This window comes from Sinocyclocheilus anshuiensis, unplaced genomic scaffold, assembly GCF_001515605.1.
Source record: "Sinocyclocheilus anshuiensis isolate Anshui unplaced genomic scaffold, SAMN03320099.WGS_v1.1 scaffold1473, whole genome shotgun sequence".
Lineage (NCBI taxonomy): Eukaryota > Metazoa > Chordata > Actinopteri > Cypriniformes > Cyprinidae > Sinocyclocheilus > Sinocyclocheilus anshuiensis.
In genome coordinates, this window is record NW_015548335.1 from 826,698 (window position 1) to 843,657 (window position 16,960).

The 16,960-nt window shown below is 35.8% G+C and overlaps 3 protein-coding genes across 3 annotated transcripts in view; 1 reads left to right on the forward strand and 2 right to left on the reverse strand.

Annotated features, from left to right (window-relative positions):
* The window catches only part of fastkd1 (FAST kinase domains 1), a 15,596-nt gene extending 10,422 nt beyond the window's left edge, over window positions 1-5,174 (forward strand). Inside the window, exons 9-16 of the mRNA XM_016444413.1 lie at window positions 1-250; window positions 1,071-1,185; window positions 1,274-1,402; window positions 2,863-2,994; window positions 3,096-3,209; window positions 4,253-4,397; window positions 4,484-4,598; window positions 4,669-5,174. Coding sequence (XP_016299899.1) covers window positions 1-250; window positions 1,071-1,185; window positions 1,274-1,402; window positions 2,863-2,994; window positions 3,096-3,209; window positions 4,253-4,397; window positions 4,484-4,598; window positions 4,669-4,761 — 1,093 coding nt within the window. The 3' untranslated portion in view covers window positions 4,762-5,174. The remainder of the gene's footprint in view (window positions 251-1,070; window positions 1,186-1,273; window positions 1,403-2,862; window positions 2,995-3,095; window positions 3,210-4,252; window positions 4,398-4,483; window positions 4,599-4,668) is intronic.
* Window positions 5,175-5,262: 88 nt separating this feature from the next.
* LOC107656531 (kelch-like protein 41a) lies at window positions 5,263-11,124 on the reverse strand. Its single transcript, XM_016444414.1, has 6 exons — window positions 9,931-11,124; window positions 8,543-8,700; window positions 8,362-8,469; window positions 7,620-7,805; window positions 6,370-6,516; window positions 5,263-5,456 (listed from the first exon to the last, which is right to left on the reverse strand). The coding sequence occupies exons 1-6, from the start codon at window positions 11,017-11,019 to the stop codon at window positions 5,345-5,347; spliced, it is 1,800 nt and encodes a 599-aa protein (XP_016299900.1). The 5' UTR covers window positions 11,020-11,124; the 3' UTR covers window positions 5,263-5,344.
* An 835-nt stretch (window positions 11,125-11,959) lies between these two features.
* bbs5 (Bardet-Biedl syndrome 5) lies at window positions 11,960-16,786 on the reverse strand. The gene is made up of 12 exons (XM_016444399.1): window positions 16,579-16,786; window positions 15,899-15,981; window positions 15,748-15,813; window positions 15,128-15,177; window positions 14,919-15,046; window positions 14,147-14,282; window positions 13,946-14,041; window positions 13,789-13,851; window positions 13,009-13,143; window positions 12,787-12,870; window positions 12,465-12,488; window positions 11,960-12,378 (listed from the first exon to the last, which is right to left on the reverse strand). The coding sequence occupies exons 1-12, from the start codon at window positions 16,638-16,640 to the stop codon at window positions 12,277-12,279; spliced, it is 1,029 nt and encodes a 342-aa protein (XP_016299885.1). The 5' UTR covers window positions 16,641-16,786; the 3' UTR covers window positions 11,960-12,276.
* Between the last annotated feature and the right edge of the window lie 174 nt (window positions 16,787-16,960).

Below are 16,960 nucleotides of genomic sequence, written 5' to 3' on the forward strand. Positions count from 1 at the left end.
CCGCTGCAGTCGTGAGCGGCTGCACAGCGTCGAGAGTCTGGACGTGGTGCTGGAGGAAGTGAAGTGTTTGTCGGGGGAGTGGTTTGATGAGATGCTGCTGGAAGAGTCTATGGTCACCATGCAGAAACTGATTGACCAGATATCCTGGACTAACGTGCATGAGCTGGGCGTTTATCTGACCAGGACTAACTACTTCTGTGCTGCGCTGATGGACCGCATCGCTAGTGTGACTACTGAAAATATGGACAAGGTGGGAGTCATCTTAAATATTGTTTCAATACATTTTGTTTATTATAATTATTATAATGTATTTTTGTGTATTACTTTGGATTGTTGTGTTTGCTTGTGTTGTAAAGCGCTTTGAAAAAGTACTCTTTTAAAGGCGCTATACTAAATAAAATGTATTATTATTATTATAAGGTTAATTTTTAAGGTTATATAAGGTTTCAGTTTTTTTCATTTTAGTTTAAGCTTTTGTAATTTTGCTATGTGCTTTTGTCTTTTTTTTTAGTTTTTGGTTTGTTTTAAATTATATTTAGCTTTAATTTATTTCATTTCATTTTTATTACTTTTAGTATTTTAATTTATTTCAGTTAGTTCAATGCATTTTGTTTTATGTAATGTATGTATATAATATATAATTCATACAATTGCTTGTTTTATTGATTGATTGATTGATTGCCATTTAATTAGATATAATTTACTGTTTAAAAGTTTGGGCCCAATAAGATTTTTTAAAAAATGTTTCAAAGAAGTCTCTCATGCTCACCAAGGCTATATTTATTTAATAAAAAAATACAGTAAAAACTGTAATATTATGGAATAATATTACAATTTAAAATAAATGTTTCCTATTTGAATATATTTTAAAATGTAATTTATTCCTGTGATGAAAAGCTGAATTTTCAGCATCATTACTCCAGTCTTCAGTGTCACATGATCCTTCAGAAATCATTCTAATATGCTGATTTGCTGCTCAAGAAACATGATTATTATTGTTATTAATTTAAAAAAATGCATCAGAAACTCATGTTGTTAAAACAATTTGTATGTTTGTCTCTTCCGAACAGATTCATTACTCGGCAACCTATTCCACTTTGCTGCCTTTCGCTGTGCTAAATTATGACCCACCGAAGGCGGAGGAGTTTTTTGATGTGTGCATTCGACATTTCACTCCGTATATAAGTAAGGTTCTTCCATTATGCATTTATAAAAGTTTCTAATCTGAAATACTTGAAGTTAGAATGTAACTTGTTTTTGCTGATTCAAACAGGTTCTTTTGACCCTCACCTGCTGGTTCTCTTGGCTTACGCACTGGCTTTGGCTGATTATTTCCCTGAGGAGGTGGTCCGAGAGATCTTCAATGTGGACTTTCTTGCAAAGTTGGATGCCCATCTGGAGAGTATGTCTATGTGCATTCATATGAAACTTAAAGGAATAGTTCATCCCAAAATGAAAATTCACCCTCAGGCCATCCAAAAAGGACACGAGTTTGTTTCTTTTGGAGAAATGTAGCATTACATCACTTGCTCACCAATGGATCCTCTGCAGTGAATGGGTGCCGTCAGAATGAGAGTTCAGACAGCTGATAAAAACATCACAATAATACACAAATATTCCACACCACTCCAGTCCATCAATTAACGTCTTGTGAAGCGAAAAGCTGCATGTTTGTGAGAAACAAATCCCATCATGAAGACATTAAAGTGCCCCTATTATGGGTAGTGAAAGGGTCATATTTTGGTTTTGGGAGTCCCCAACAACAGGTTGACATGCATGCAAGGTCAAAAAACACTTTCATTGTCTTATAATATGCATTTATTTTTACCTTACTTGCTCAACGACTTCCAAACGATTCGCTTAACGATTAATTTTTCCAAACCCCTCCTTTGCGTGACTAATCTGCGGTGATTGGTATCATTTTCATTTCATCATGCCTGATAAAACAGCGTTTGTGAGCACAGTGCTGCTTTGTGTACAGCGTTACCGGGGAAACAGCTGTTTTTACGGCTCCAAAAGCGGCACCTAGTGGCAAAGAATGAATTTGCATTTTCATTCAGACCAATGCCAAAAGACCAACAAGTGGGCGGGCAATATGCTAATGTTTCATGTTGACAAGAATGAATTTGCATTTTCATTCAGACCAATGCCAAAAGACCAACAAGTGGGCGGGCAATATGCTAATGTTTCATATTGACATCAACATGAAACGGCTTGGGATTCGTTTTAAAAACGACTCGTTTCAATGATTCTGATTCAGAGTCGACTCTTTCTTTTGAGAGAAATAACAATAACTTTATACACGGTGCACTTTCAGATTTAAAACTTTGCAGGATGTTTTTTATTCACTTAGAGCTGTGTTACACACTGCATGAAAGGTAATTTTCAAAAATCCATATTAGGGGCACTTTAACTTAAAACTTCTGCTTCCAACCAAAATAGTCTATAATCCATAATAACACTTCCTTCAGTGAAAAAGTTGCCTCGTCTGAATCAGGAGAGAAATATGCACCGATCAAGCGTAATTTACAAGTGACAACAGCCCAAAATGGTTCTAAACAGATATGTTTGTGGATTTTGATGTGAGAGGACAACAGGAGACAGACTTTTTCACTTCAGGAAGCATTATTATGGATTATGGACTCGTGGAAGTAAAATGTCTTAACGATGGATTTGTTTCTTACAAACATGAGGCTTTTCACAAGACGTTAATTGATAGACTGGAGTGGTGAGGATTACTTACTGTGATGTTTTTATCAGCGGTTTCTTTGCAACTCTTAATGTTATCATTCAACTGAGAAGTATGGTGATATTTAATAATTCTTTGTTGTTTCGTGTTGTGTTTTTTCTCATTGCTGACAGCCTTTCCAGATGCTCTAAACATGCGCATCCGTCTCCGTCTCATGGAGCTGAATCGGGCCGTGTGTCTGGAGTGTCCTGAGTTCCAGGTGCCCTGGTTTCATGAGCGCTACTGTAAACAGCTGCAGAAGAGAGGTCAGCACCACTGCTAAAGATACAAATAACAAATAGATTTAAAAGGTTTAATGTAAGAACTAAAGTGTTTTTATTTATAAATCTTGTTTTCCACACTGTAGCCAACAGCTCCATTAGTCCAGCTCAGCAGCAGATCCATAAGATGCTTGGGGACGTCCTGGGTGGGATGAACTGTGCCAAAGTAGGAGTGCTGACGCCATACTTCTATACTGTCGGTGAGTTTTGAATCCGTGTTACATGTAAAGCAGAACATTTTGATTAGGGTTTTTTTCAGTGGCCAATATAGTGTGGTTAAACTGACCCTAATTCATTTTTACTTTTTAAAAACACATTCCCTGGTCTCATTGTGCATGTACACGAAATAGCCTACCTTTTTATCATAAATCCCTCTCAAAATGCTTCTCAAAATAGCTGAAAGCCATGGTTACACTGTTTAAAATTCACTTTAAATATATGACAGTACAGTTTAACAATGAAATGAAATATACACAAAAGGTATTTATTTTATTTTTTATTTTACAATTTGTGACCCTGGAGTCTTAAGTCGCTGGGGTATATTTGTAGCAATAGCCAAAAATACATTGTATGGGTCAAAATTATAGATTTTTCTATAATTCATGTTCATGATTCATGTTCCATGAAGATATCTAGTAAATTTCCTACTGCAAATATATTAAAACTTCATTTTTGATTAGTAATATGCATTGCTAAGAACTTCATTTGGACAACTTTAAAGGTGATTTTCTCAATATTTTTATTTTTTTGCACCCTCAGATTCCAGATTTTCAAATAGTTGCATCTCGGCCAAATATTGTCCTATCATAACAAACCATACATCAATGGAAAGCTTATTTATGCAGCTTTCAGTTGACGTATAAATCTCAATTTCGAAAAATGTACCCTTATGACTGGTTTTGTGGTCCAGGGTCACATTTCATTTCCATGCTTAAGCATTACCATGTCAAACTAAAATAAAGACAAACATATATTTAATATTATTATTATTTTTTATTTTTTTTAAATGGTACACAAGTTCATTTCCATGCTTAACCATTACCTTATCAGTATTTTACCTGTCAGTATGATTTGTGCTATGTACCATTAAGTATATTAGAGTCGATTTGATGTACAGTGATCCAGTGTAATATTTCATTGACTAAATACATTCACAGACATAATGGTGGTGCAGGATGACAGTCCTAGATACAGTATTGCTGCTTCAGTAGGCAAATTACAACTGTGATATTTTTGTTATCAGATTTTGAACTTGTCCTGGATCGCCATCTTCGTCCGGTACCATACAGCGAGCCCAGTCAGCTGCTGATCAGTGAGAACGGAAACGTTCACTGGCAGTCCGGATCGGCAGACAGAGAGAGGACGGAGCTGCTGCCCGGAGCTCGCCGGTATGCATCGTGTGACCTGCACTTGCTCTATTGCACACGAGAACACATAAAAAACAGACATAATATGATTCTCTAAATCTGTCTAGCATTGCCTTGGATTTCCTGGACTCCAAATCGTTCTGCAAAAATTCCTGGCACATGAAAGGAGAGGCCATGATGAAGAAAAGACATCTGGAAATTTTAGGATATCATGTATTACAGGTCAGTAGAAAGATAACGCATAATTCCGACGACAAAAGTGTGGTTTTGCTAATAATGCGTATTCCTACAGATTCCTCACTTTGAATGGAACTCAATGGAGCTTTCCACAGAAGATGCATGGAAAGAATATCTGAGGAGGAAAATATTCTCAGAGTTACCCTGAGACATTACCTTGAAACAATAGACATCAGATTGTCTAAGCTGCAAGATTAGCACTGCAAGCTTATTTTAATTGCTCATTTTGTAATAAGTGATATTACTTACGTGACTTTTTTCGTTCACAAGGAAGAAATGCATAGCTGTTTGCCTTTAAATATGTATTTATTATGCATTTTATATAAAAGAAAAGAGGCGTGTACGGATAACAAAAAAAAGTAAATTTAATTTTGGCATCCATTGTAGAAATGTTTTCCTCAACTGCACCACATTTCACAACAGAACCGAACATGAAATATAAATCTGTGGTCATTTTTAGTCAACATGAGACATCATTCGCTATACATTTTACTTCGTTAAAGAAGAGGGATGGATCATTTGTACAGAAATTTGTTTTAGAGGTGGAGAAAGTTGCAATTCATTTTGATTCAAGCTTTCAAAGACGGGGAATGTGCATTATAGTAAATATAGTCAGTTTTGATTTCATGTTGACTGTAAATGTTTGGGGGTTCTTTTGTTGGTTTTGCTGCTTTAAAATATAGTTACACTTTGTTATTGCACACAAACTATAAAAAGTGATGATAATGTTTTTAAAGTTTAGGCATCTTTGCTGCATTTAATCTCATAGAAACGCAGGAGGCGCCGGCAGCATATCGCATCTCTCGTATCATTCCAGTCCACTGTTTCTTGTCCTCCTCAAACCTGTTAAAAAAGAGTGGATTTTAGATTTTGTCTCAATTGCAATGATACATTACATGTTTTAAGTTTTTTTTTTTGTGATTTCAACACTTTTACCTGCATATACAGTGGGTACGGAAAGTATTCAGACCCCCTTGAATTTTTCACTCTTTGTTATATTGCAGCCATTTGCTAAAATCATTTAAGTTCATTTTTTTTCCTCATTAATGTACACACAGCACCCCATATTGACAGAAAAACACAGAATTGTTGACATTTTTGCAGATTTATTAAAAAAGAAAAACTGAAATATCACATGGTCCTAAGTATTCAGACCCTTTGCTCAGTATTTAGTAGAAGCACCCTTTTGATCTAATACAGCCATATGGGGTGCTGTGTGTACATTAATGAGGAAAAAAAATTAACTTAAATGATTTTAGCAAATGGCTGCAATATAACAAAGAGTGAAAAATTTAAGGGGGTCTGAATACTTTCCGTACCCACTGTACATCACTGTTCAAAAGTTTGGGGTCAATAAGTTTGTTTTTGAAAGAAGTCCCCAAGGCTGCATTTATTTGATCAAAAATACAGTAAAACAGTAGTATTGTGAAATATTATTACCATTTAAAATAACTGTTTTTTTATTTTAATATATTTTAATATATAATTTATTCCTGTGATGCAAAGCTGAATTTTCAGCATCATTACTCCAGTCTTCAGTGCCACATGATCCTTCAGAAATCACTTTAATATGCTGATTTGATTTATTTATTTATTTTTTGGGGGGAAACTGTGATAAAGGATTCTTTGATGAATAGAAAGTTCAAAAGAACAGCATTTATTTAAAAAAGAAATATCTGTTAAATATTTGATCCCAAAATAATGTATGATGAATATAATTCAGATGGACTTTTGCTGTGTAAAGCACAACACTTACTGCCAGATGTCAGCGATTTCTGATGGGACACACTGTTTGTCCTCGTTCTCCTGCACTGCGAAGCCGCCCACAGCATACAGGACACCAGCAGCACTGACCAAATTCACAGAACTTCTCTCCTGCACAAACTCAGGGAACGGCTCCCATCTATTGGGGGGAAGAAAAACAGGGTTTAAACTGATTCTGATAGTTCTGTAGAGGATAACAGGATAACTACCACAATATCCCAGTTCAGTAAACAGGAGATATTTTAAATAATATTTTTGCCCGTGTTTGTCATTTATGTCTCAAATGAAAAGCTGGCAAGTTATTATAAATATAATAATCTCTAATCTATATGGTTCGAACAAAACATGTTTTGTTGAGAATATTGCTTTAATTGGTGATCATTTTATAGGTGTTCCATGTGTCCTCAATATCATTTTATGCGTACAAGAGCCAGTTCCTTTGTGACATCATCCTCCAGGAAGTGACTTAATTTTGGAGGGAAAACAAGAACAACAGCTCAAATCAGTAAGTGTTATCAATAGATTTGCTGAATTCTGTGATGTTCGGTGGTGTTAAATGTATTATCTACACTCTAAAAAATGCTGGGTTGTTTCAACCCATCTTTGGGTCAAATATGGACTAACCCAACCGGTGGGTTAATTTTTTACATTAAATTTTTAACCCAAAAGTTGGGTTAGTCCATATTTGACCCAAAGTTGGGTTGAAACAACCCAGCATTTTTTAGTGTATGATAATGTCTATATTTTAAATTTGGTATAATACCAAATTTGCAAGGTAACTGTCAATTAGTGGTGAAACAAAGCTTTGAAATCAGAGCGAAAATCGAAAAATGATTCACTGTTTCAAAAGTGCACCAAACCAGAATGGTTATATGCAACGACACCTCAGCCCGAACATGCATAAAAACCAGGTAAAACCATATTGACCCTGGTTCATTATTTTATAGAGATCGACACACAGCTGTGTTTTTTTTTTTTTTTTACAGTCTATGGGTAAACCTGAAATTTTGAAACAATGTTGAAGCTTCGCTAATCACACGCTCTGCATCACTGGTTTGAAACAAATGATTCACAAATGTTTCGAAGCTTCACGAAGCAGTGTTTTGTAATGTCTCCATTTTAAATCCTTCACTGATCACTGGCTAACTTTAGCTTTAATTTAGAGTATCTTTGCACTTTTTTTTTAAATACTTGTGGTTTCAGGATTAAGTATCAGTTAAAAACTAGTGATGTATTACATACTTGTTTGTCCCAAAGTCAAAGGCTTCACTAGAGGATAAAAGGCCATCTTCATTGACCCCTCCAACCACAATGATCTTTCCTTTGTGGACTACAGCTCCAAACATGGACCTGGGTGTCTTCATGGCTGCCAGCTCTTTCCATTCGGACTTCTTGTGGTTGTATGCAAACATCTTGTTGATGGTTTTACTGTTCCAGAGATTAAAACAAGCAATGAAGCCTAATATCAGGCTTTTATTTTGTATTTAAGCTTATGTTAAAGGGTTAGTTCGCCCAAAAATGAAAATTAGGCTGCGTTTTACATCCTAGGTGTATATGACTTTCTTCTTTCAGACGAATCCAGTTGGAGTTATATTAAAAATTGTCTTTGATCTTTCAAGCTGTTTAATGCCACTCGGCGGGTGTTGCATTGCTTCAGTCCAAAAGAAGTTAAATAAAAATCACCCATCCATAAAAAAAGTGTCTCACACGGCTCCGGGGGGGTGAACAAAGGCCTTCTGTAGCGAATCATTGCGTTCAGAGCCGTGTGAGACACTTTTTTTATGGATGGGCGATTTTTATTTAACTTCTTTTGGACTGAAGCAATGCAACACCCGCCGAGTGGCATTAAACAGCTTGAAAGATCAAAGACAATTTTTAATATAACTCCGACTGGATTCGTCTGAAAGAAGAAAGTCATATGTCATAAACGCAGCCTAATTTTCATTTTTGGGTGAACTAACCCTTCAACTAAAATCTGACTTACTTCTCATCCGTCTTTCCTCCTATGCAGTAAACTAGTCCGTTTTGTGAGATCACACTGTGACCGTGAATTCTTAAGGGCAGTTTTTTGGTCTCCTGCCACTTCATCTTACTGCCAAGAGCAACAAAAAGTAATTAGATGGACTTCTTTGGCTCACGTTGCAGAAAATGTAGAAGAAACTTACTCGACATCATAACACAGCACTGAGTCCAGAGACTCATTGCTCTGCAGGTCTTTACCAGCAACTGCAAACAAGAGGTTTTCAAACTCCCCCATGGCAAACAAACATCTGGGCGATGGCATCGGTGGCAGGGCTATCCAGTTTGGAGAATGAGTGTCCAGCTGAAGAATATGCATGATTTAAAATGAATTTAATTATTTTCCCTGCCTTTGTACTAGGCCTGTTAATGATTTGGACTTTTCTGCACCTAAAACCACTTCCTAGAAATATAATGTCATACAATTAAATGAATAGAGCACCCAAAATTAAAAAATCTAGTCATCATTTCTTCACCTTCATGTCATTCCAAACCAGTATTCAACACAAAAGTATTGTGTTGTACCCTTAAAAATATTAACCCAGGGTCATTTTTAACTCAAACTAAAACCTTAAAAATGTTTATTACTTAAAATATGAAATATGAAAAACCTAAACTTATTTTATTTCAGCTAGTTGCCAAGAAAATATTTTTTATTTAGCTTGATGTACTAAAATAACTAAAACTAAAACTGAAATAAAAAGTAATAAAAAAATTACTGTATACAGACATACTGAAAAAAAGTCCTAAAAATGACAAAAACACAAAATTACTCAAATTAAAATCAAAAGAATATATAAAAAACTCAGTTGTAAATTCTGTGCTAAAATTTTTGTCTGCATTTATTGAATAACACTCCTATTTGCATTTTTATGTGATTAATATGTATTAATCATATGCAGCATGAATATTTAATGAGGCACGTGCTGTTCATTTTTTGATTGGTTGTCTGAAAACGCGATTCGTGTTTAAAACCAGGAGAGTAGACTTTCATAACCAAGGGTTAAAAGTACGACAACACATGGTTAAGTGCAATGTGAAAAGCTCTAAGTTCAGAGATAAAATATCCAGGGACTGGGGCTGTAAAGCTCCAAAAATGGCAAAAAAAAAAACGTAATGTTACCATAAAATTAGTCTTATGCGCTAGTCCTGTGTTACCAAAAGAAAACGGAACAACCTGAAGGCCAGTAAATGAGAGAATTTCCATTTTGAATAAATTACGGTCTTTTGACAATGATAATAGCATCTACAACCTCGTATGATGATAATGCTGTGTTTAATATAAGCGCAACCTGCTGTTATGTCGTCTGCCGCTTTAACGTAAATGGACAAGCGTTTTTAAAAGGCGGGTAAATTCTAATTGCCTTACTGAAGGCAAAAACCCGTACTGAAAGTGATTCCATCGAAATCGTTACTCGGTGTTGTTATACTTATTCTATGAGAATAGGTGTACCACACCACAGCTATAAAAATGTAGTTGTAGTTGTAATCCTTGGTGTAAACAGTTTTGTTATATATGTGTGACTAGCCTAACCTGGTAGAAATAGCACTGCAGTGGTGATTCCTTGTCTTCATCAACAAACAGTCCTCCCAAAACATAGAGCAGGTTCTTCTTCGACGTAATGCTAACATGATTGCGAGGTATCTGCTCTGCTATGGCTGCTACGAAGCATTCGTTTTCATCAGCATCATAGGCCACAGCCGCCGTGTCGTTTATCATCAGGATGAGATCCCTGTTGAACATCCCCAACCGTTTGCTGTTATTGAGATAACCAGGCAAGACTTTTCCCCCCTCTTCTTCGCCTTTCTCGCCCTCCTTATTTTGTGGAAGTTTTCCAGCAAACGCGTCTTTGATGACCTTCAGCTTCTTGGCGAGCTCAGGGTCGGCCTTGATGATGTCGTCCTTTTCCACCTTCTCCTTGAAGTATTTCTCAGGTAGTAATCGGAAACGGATGTGTTCGAAAGCATCTCCCAAAGCTTTCGTCCGGTTCTCCTTGTCCTTCCGGACCCATTTCATCAGGAGCTCGAACACGACCTCTTCTTTTTCCACGTTCAGAGCATCGCACCCGATCATAGCGAACAACTCGGGAGCGTTGAACTCAAGAAAGTCCTCATCCTTGGATAAAGTCTCAAAACGCTCCGCTATGAAGTCCCTAGCAGCCATAGCAAGTCTAGGGCAGTTCAAAACCAGTCCCATTCTGAAGATGGCCAAGCAGTTACCCAACGAAAGCTTGTTTTGTAGATAGTTGACGCAAACAGTGAACACGGATGGGATTTGGAATCTGTTGGCGACTGCGAAGACATCTTGCACGTTCTCATCTGTGATTTCGATGTCTGCCGAATAGAGATAGTTCACAATCATGTCCATAATGGTGGGATCCACGTTCTCCAGCACTACTTCCTTGCTGGAGTCTTTCTTCTCAACTCCATCTTCAGTAAAGTACAGCTCTCGGAAATACGGGCTGCATGCAGCCATGATGAGTCTGTGGCAGGGCAGACTCCGATCTCCAACCTTCAGAATACAATCCACAAACTTGTTCTCCTTCAGAAGTTCCTTCAAACCGCCCTGGAGCAGGGTGCTCTGAAAGAGCCTCAGGTCCTCCTTGATACTCATGGGTTCCATCTCAAATTTTGCAGGTCTCGAAGAGGATGCTGTACTTCCTCTTGTCTTGCCGTCTCAGTTGAAAGAGGCTGAAATAACACAGAGCTCCAACACATACCCCCTGCAATTTAAGTCCGCCCCTCTAAATATAGACCCCTCATACAGTCAGAAAGAATTCAGGCTGACCAAACGGGAGCCCAGTGTCGCATTAAGCAGCTGTCAGACTGAAAAAGACAACTGTGAACCTTGGACACACTCAGAGGTCAGGGTTGTTTTGTAAATGAATGTGTTTGGTGCTGTATGACTAAAGGATGGAAGGAGTGACGTGTCAGTAGGAATTCAACAGGTGTCTAAAGAGTTTTAAATAATTGTAAAGGTGTGTGTCATTACCTCCGTTTTGCACATGGTGTCATTTGTACGATTAGTAAGTGTATAGGTCTGTGACTCATTCGTGTTGTGGTTTCTATAAAAAAAAAAAAAAAAACAGTTCAGCCAAAAATGAAAATGGTGTCATTATTTATGCACTTTCAGGATATACATTTTTTTTGTGTTCTTTTTGGGGCTTGACAGACTATAAACGGTAATTGTAAATAGCAAATAATGTGTACATTTTTCTAAATTTGCATTTTGGTTCCACAGAAAACATAACGGCACACAAGTTTGGAACAACATGAGGGTGAGTAAATAATTATTTTTGTATTGCTTTAAATTCTCTTTTTACTTTATAACCTTCTGTTGCCTAAAAGGTCAGCAAACAACAGCTGCTGTCGGACAGGAGCAGTTAATCAGCTCTTCTGGTCATTTGTGAAGTAGTTGAGCTCCTCTGGCACATTTTTAAACAGACCTGTCAAACCTGAGCCAACAAACTGCATGTTTGAAAAAAAGCTGCTATGAAAACTGCTTAAACAGGTGTCGAAAAACATGATTAAACAACAATTTCCATCATCATTTTCACTCGTACATTTATTACAACACAACAGCAAAATTAGCATGTTAAGTTCTCTACATAAAACCAATATGCAAATATTATTTTGTATTTAACACATATATGAATGTTTCTATTTCTGTGTCCATTCATATTACACAAAAGTTTAAAAATTAACTTGTAATTTTTCCAGCATTTTTCTCCTAACATACACTTGGTTCACATTTGATTTGTAAACATGTGTCATAATAAAATATCAAAGAAGACTCTGAAAATAAATAAAACTGACATTTTGCTAATGAAAAATTCTTTATATTGGATGTAAGCAATGCAATGCCAAAATACATAATTTTTTAACCCATGACTTCCCAGAGTCCCTGTAGTGTGAATCCATCTTTTAATTTCTCTATAGCCAGACCCAGCTCTTCAGAGAACACCGGCTCACGATCATGTTGCTTAAAAAGAAGAAAAGATGTCATTTAAATGGAAAGTTCCTCTAGACTGATAGACAGACAGACAGACAGACAGACATAGAATTTACCTTATTTCCATCTGCAAAATAAGCCTTGAGGTGAAAAAGAGAAGGAATAGCACATCAGTGATTGTATGTGCAATAAAATCTACTGTAAGTATTAAATAAGAGAGCATTCCTGATGTCAGAATCATCAGAGCTCTGTGTAAACATTTTTGATACCAGGCAACAAAAGTCTGTGTTGATGGGACATTGTGAGTTGTGGCTTAGGCGATCAGCTATTTTCAGCATGTGAGACACACACACACACACACACACACACACACACACAGCACTGTGTTGAAAGCAGAGTGTCATTATCTCTGAAAGTAGCATATGAGGTAAAGCTCACAGTAAAAGCGTCTGTGTGCTCATCTGGCTCAATCTCCACGTCATCAGGCAGCTGCTCTACTGTCAACTCCTCCAGAGGCTGAGGCTGAGACAGAAAGCTTATGTTATTTACCAACTTTTTTGCTTTTAATTTACTGAAAAGTGGAGCCATTCTAGCCATGTTTAATACTGATGAACAAAAGTATTGTGCTTTTCACTATAGATCAAAAATCTTCAGTACCACCTTTTCTTCCATCTCATATTCCACACCAAAAATGGGGTTTGCAGAGTACACTTTGTGTAAGGAGTTGATTTCCTTCACTGCATCTTGTAACTTGTCCATTGGGTCGATCTTGAATCCCAGCACATATCCTCCTGTCTAAGAGAGAGAAAACAGCACAAAATCTCACTACATTCACACCAGGGAATTAATTCCACATCGACAACCGTTCACAAGTTTGGGGTCAGTAAGGTCTTTTAATGTTGATCTGTAATAATGTTCAAGGCTGCATTTATTTGATTAAAAATACAGTAATATTGTGAGATATTATTACAATTTAAAATAACTGTTTTCTATTTGAATATATTTTAAAATGTAATTTCCTGTGATGCAAAGCTGAATACTCCAGTCTTCAGTGTCACGTGATCCTTCAGAAATCATTCTAATATACTGATTTGCATCTCAAGAAACATTTCTTATTATCAATGTTGAAAAAATTTTTGTGGAAAGCGTGATACTTTTTTTTTTTTAAAGATTCTTTGATAAGCAGAAAGATTACAAGAACAGCATTTATTGAAAAATGTAAATATTTTGTAACACTTTTGGTCAATTTAATGTGTCCTTGCTAAATAATTTCTTTAAAAAAATGTTTGCCTGGTAGTGTACAAATTACTATCCCTTTATTCGTCACATCAAAAATGATAATAATTTTAAGAAAATGTGTGCTTTTAATGAAATGTTAGGGTCACATTATATGACATAAATGTTTTTTTTCTGATGATCTTAATGTTGGTCCTAACTTACCTGTTGAGAGCTCTCAATAACAAGAGCAAGTCCAAATTTAGAGTCTCTAATCCTTATTGAGCGCTTCAAACAAAATAATAAGAAAAAGAAAGCACAGTGTTACTAATTACAACTCATTACTAATGGCTGAGTCTTTTGAAGCAAAAGAAACACTCACAATTTGTAGATAGGGAATGCTGACGTTGAAGCTCTCGTTCATGTTGGCATGCCACACTATCCTCACGTTAGTAATGAAAAACGTTCCAAGATTACCCTGAAACACAAGCCCACGCTTTGTTGTTTAAGGGCACAGCAACAGACATTTCTCAGTTAAATACCTATTAAACAATCAATAACACTGTCAATCCACTGAAAATACCTGATCACTAGACAGGTTCCAGACTCCATTAATTTTGTCATAAACCTGCTCCTGTGGCAGAAGCCTCAGCTGTTTATTCTGAATCAGAGCTCCTCTTAGCTTCAGATCTCGATACATTTTGGAAGTTTCATAAGCTCTGAAAGAAAGAAACACAAATAATTAGTTAACTGTACTAATACTTTACATGCCTTAAGTAAAGGCATGGCTTAATATTTCTTATTATTTGTGTCAGCTGAATGAATAAAATTAAATAAATAAATATTTGATTGACATTCCAATCATTTCAGCATAATATTTTGTTCTATTTTGTAAAGTTTATCGTATGCAACATTTCTTATAGGCTTTCCTATAATAATATTTCCTCTTGAGTAATTAATCTTATTAAAAGGTCCAATTCAACCAATCAAAAACTCTTCTTTCTGATGCTTTCTGTTTTGTCAGATTATGTGGTATTTCTTTATGTCCCTCCCCCTGTAAATCTAATAATTACATTTTTTTTTAAGTATTAAACATTTCTTCAAAGTGCTGCTTAAAATACTTTTAACTGTAAATATTTTTAAAAATGTGGAATTTATTATTCTGCAGTTCACAGAATATTGTATATATTGAGCTACATATCTAAATACTAAATTTAAATAATAGTTTGTGAATTTAGTCAATATGCCAACTCAGATTCTGAAAGAAAAAAAAAAAAAAAGCAATAGAAAAAAAATAGATTATTTGACCTGTCACTAAAGTGGTCTAATCGTGTCATTATGTATAGCATAAGTACCTGTGAACAGCAATGACAGATGTAAACAGTCTTGGACTTCCTGGGACCACATTGGTGAATATGAACTCAAATCTAGTGTTATTAGATTTGGTTAATATGTAAAGCGCTTCAGTCTGACCTCTCAGTTTCTGGAAAAAAGAGGGAATTTGACATCATCCATATGAGCCAGCTAAAAGAATGTGAGGAAAACATGCATCAAGATGACTCACTGAATTTGCTGTCCTCGTGGTGATATTAATAATGCAGTTGTATCCCACAGCTGGTAATAAATAAAAATAGAAGACAAATAAAAAGGTAAATATAAAAGATGAGATGAGTCAGAGAATGATTCCTCAGTGACCATCAACTGATGTTAAGCAGCTCTCTGATGCATGAATGATTACATCACAAATGAAGAATTTGTTTTACTTAAAGGGGTCACATGATGCGATTTCAAGTTTTTCTTTCTCTTTGGAGTGTTACAAGCTCTTGGTGCATAAAGAAGATCTGTAAAGTTGCAAAGACTAAAGTCTCAAATCCAAAGAGATATTCTTTATAAATGGATAGCTGGCAAATCAGAGCACACCTCGCTTTTCAGAACGATGAGCTTTGTAAAAATCAACGCGTTTCAGAAAGGCGGGGCATAGAGGAGAAACAATAATGTACAGTATGTGGAAAATAATGTTTTTTGAACCTTAAACCGCATAAACACATTTCATTACACCAACTACACAAAATAATGTTCTTTTTAGCATCATCGTATGACCCCTTTAAAAACAAGAAAAGAATCAAAATTTTGTTTTATGAGTGCGCTTCATCTGTCCAGTGCAATAAAAGATGTAACGCTCACACAAATTGACTCTTGGTAGTGCCAGTGAATGCCAGATTATCCTCAGATTGGTCACCAGGAGTCTTCCTGTATAAAGACAAAACAAGATGTCCCAATTATTACAACTTAATATACATAAAGGTAACAAGGCTGAAATAATACTTTTAATCACCTCTGTCACCATTATTTCCCTTTGTGTCCTCGATTGAATCCAGGCAGTCGATAAGCGCTTCACCTGGTCTGGTTTTCATCTGCCTTAAATGAAACATAAAATCACTTGCTTCGGTCTGAGAGGAGAATAAAATACTAAATGGTTCATAAAAATATATATATAAAAAAACAGGCCCACATAAAAAAGGTAATAATATACCTTAAATGTATTATGTTTATTTGATATGTATTTAATTATATTTTATAATTAGATATACTGTATGTAATATTCAGTGTTATTTTAATATTACTTAGATACAATGATAGTTTTTATTCAGATTTTAAATGATATAAGCTTTTATGTTTATATTTTCAGTTTTAATTTAAATTGGAGTTGTAGTTTTTGTTTATCTAATATTCATATGTTTCATCTTTATTTTAATTAACACACGTTTTTAATAGTTTTGTTATAATTTAGTTAACAATAATACTCCGTGTATTAGTTTATAAACTGTAAACCTTACTGATCCGAGAGAATGTTAAAACCTTTCAAGATCATTTTATCTCTTTCATTCATTGACTGTGATTACAACATCTGTCGACGTGTAGCACAAAATATCCTTCAAGTTCACAATTAATGTATCTGATTTAATAAATGAACGCCATTAGCTTCTGAGCTAGCAGATTAGCCTGCGGACTTACTGCTGAGTGATATCAAATCTCACGTCTCTGTCCTCCCAGAGTGCGTCCAACACCGACGCCATCACCAGTCCTTACTGTCAGCGCTTCACAAGCGAATTAAACCAAAGTAAATATGTTTTTCCTTCGATAATATTGACTGAAACTCAGTCGCTCTGTAAGAGGATTTAGCGCAGAGCGTCTTCGCGTCACCACGGTAACATCAGTGAGTACGGCGGGCCGGAAGGGACAAACCGCGATTATCTAAAAGTGTAGGCTATATGGTCATATTATAACAATAGTTCTCATGAGTAATATATCTTTAAATCAGCAGTCTATGTGGGATCTATCGATCTATCTATCTATCTATCTATCTATCTATCTATCTATCTATCTATCTATCTAT

Excerpts from the sequence above, each read along its gene's own strand:
- bbs5 (XM_016444399.1), bottom strand. The coding sequence starts at position 16,640 with ATGGCGTCGGTGTTGGACGCACTCTGGGAGGACAGAGACGTGAGATTT. Across the intron at positions 15,178-15,747 it reads ACTACCAAGAGTCAATTTGT|CTGTGGGATACAACTGCATT; the intron begins GTGAGCGTTACA and ends ATTTATTACCAG. Across the intron at positions 15,047-15,127 it reads CCACGAGGACAGCAAATTCA|AAACTGAGAGGTCAGACTGA; the intron begins GTGAGTCATCTT and ends TCTTTTTTCCAG.
- LOC107656531 (XM_016444414.1), bottom strand. The coding sequence starts at position 11,019 with ATGGAACCCATGAGTATCAAGGAGGACCTGAGGCTCTTTCAGAGCACC. Across the intron at positions 8,470-8,542 it reads GTGCTGTGTTATGATGTCGA|TAAGATGAAGTGGCAGGAGA; the intron begins GTAAGTTTCTTC and ends TGCTCTTGGCAG. Across the intron at positions 7,806-8,361 it reads GGAGGAAAGACGGATGAGAA|TAAAACCATCAACAAGATGT; the intron begins GTAAGTCAGATT and ends TCTCTGGAACAG.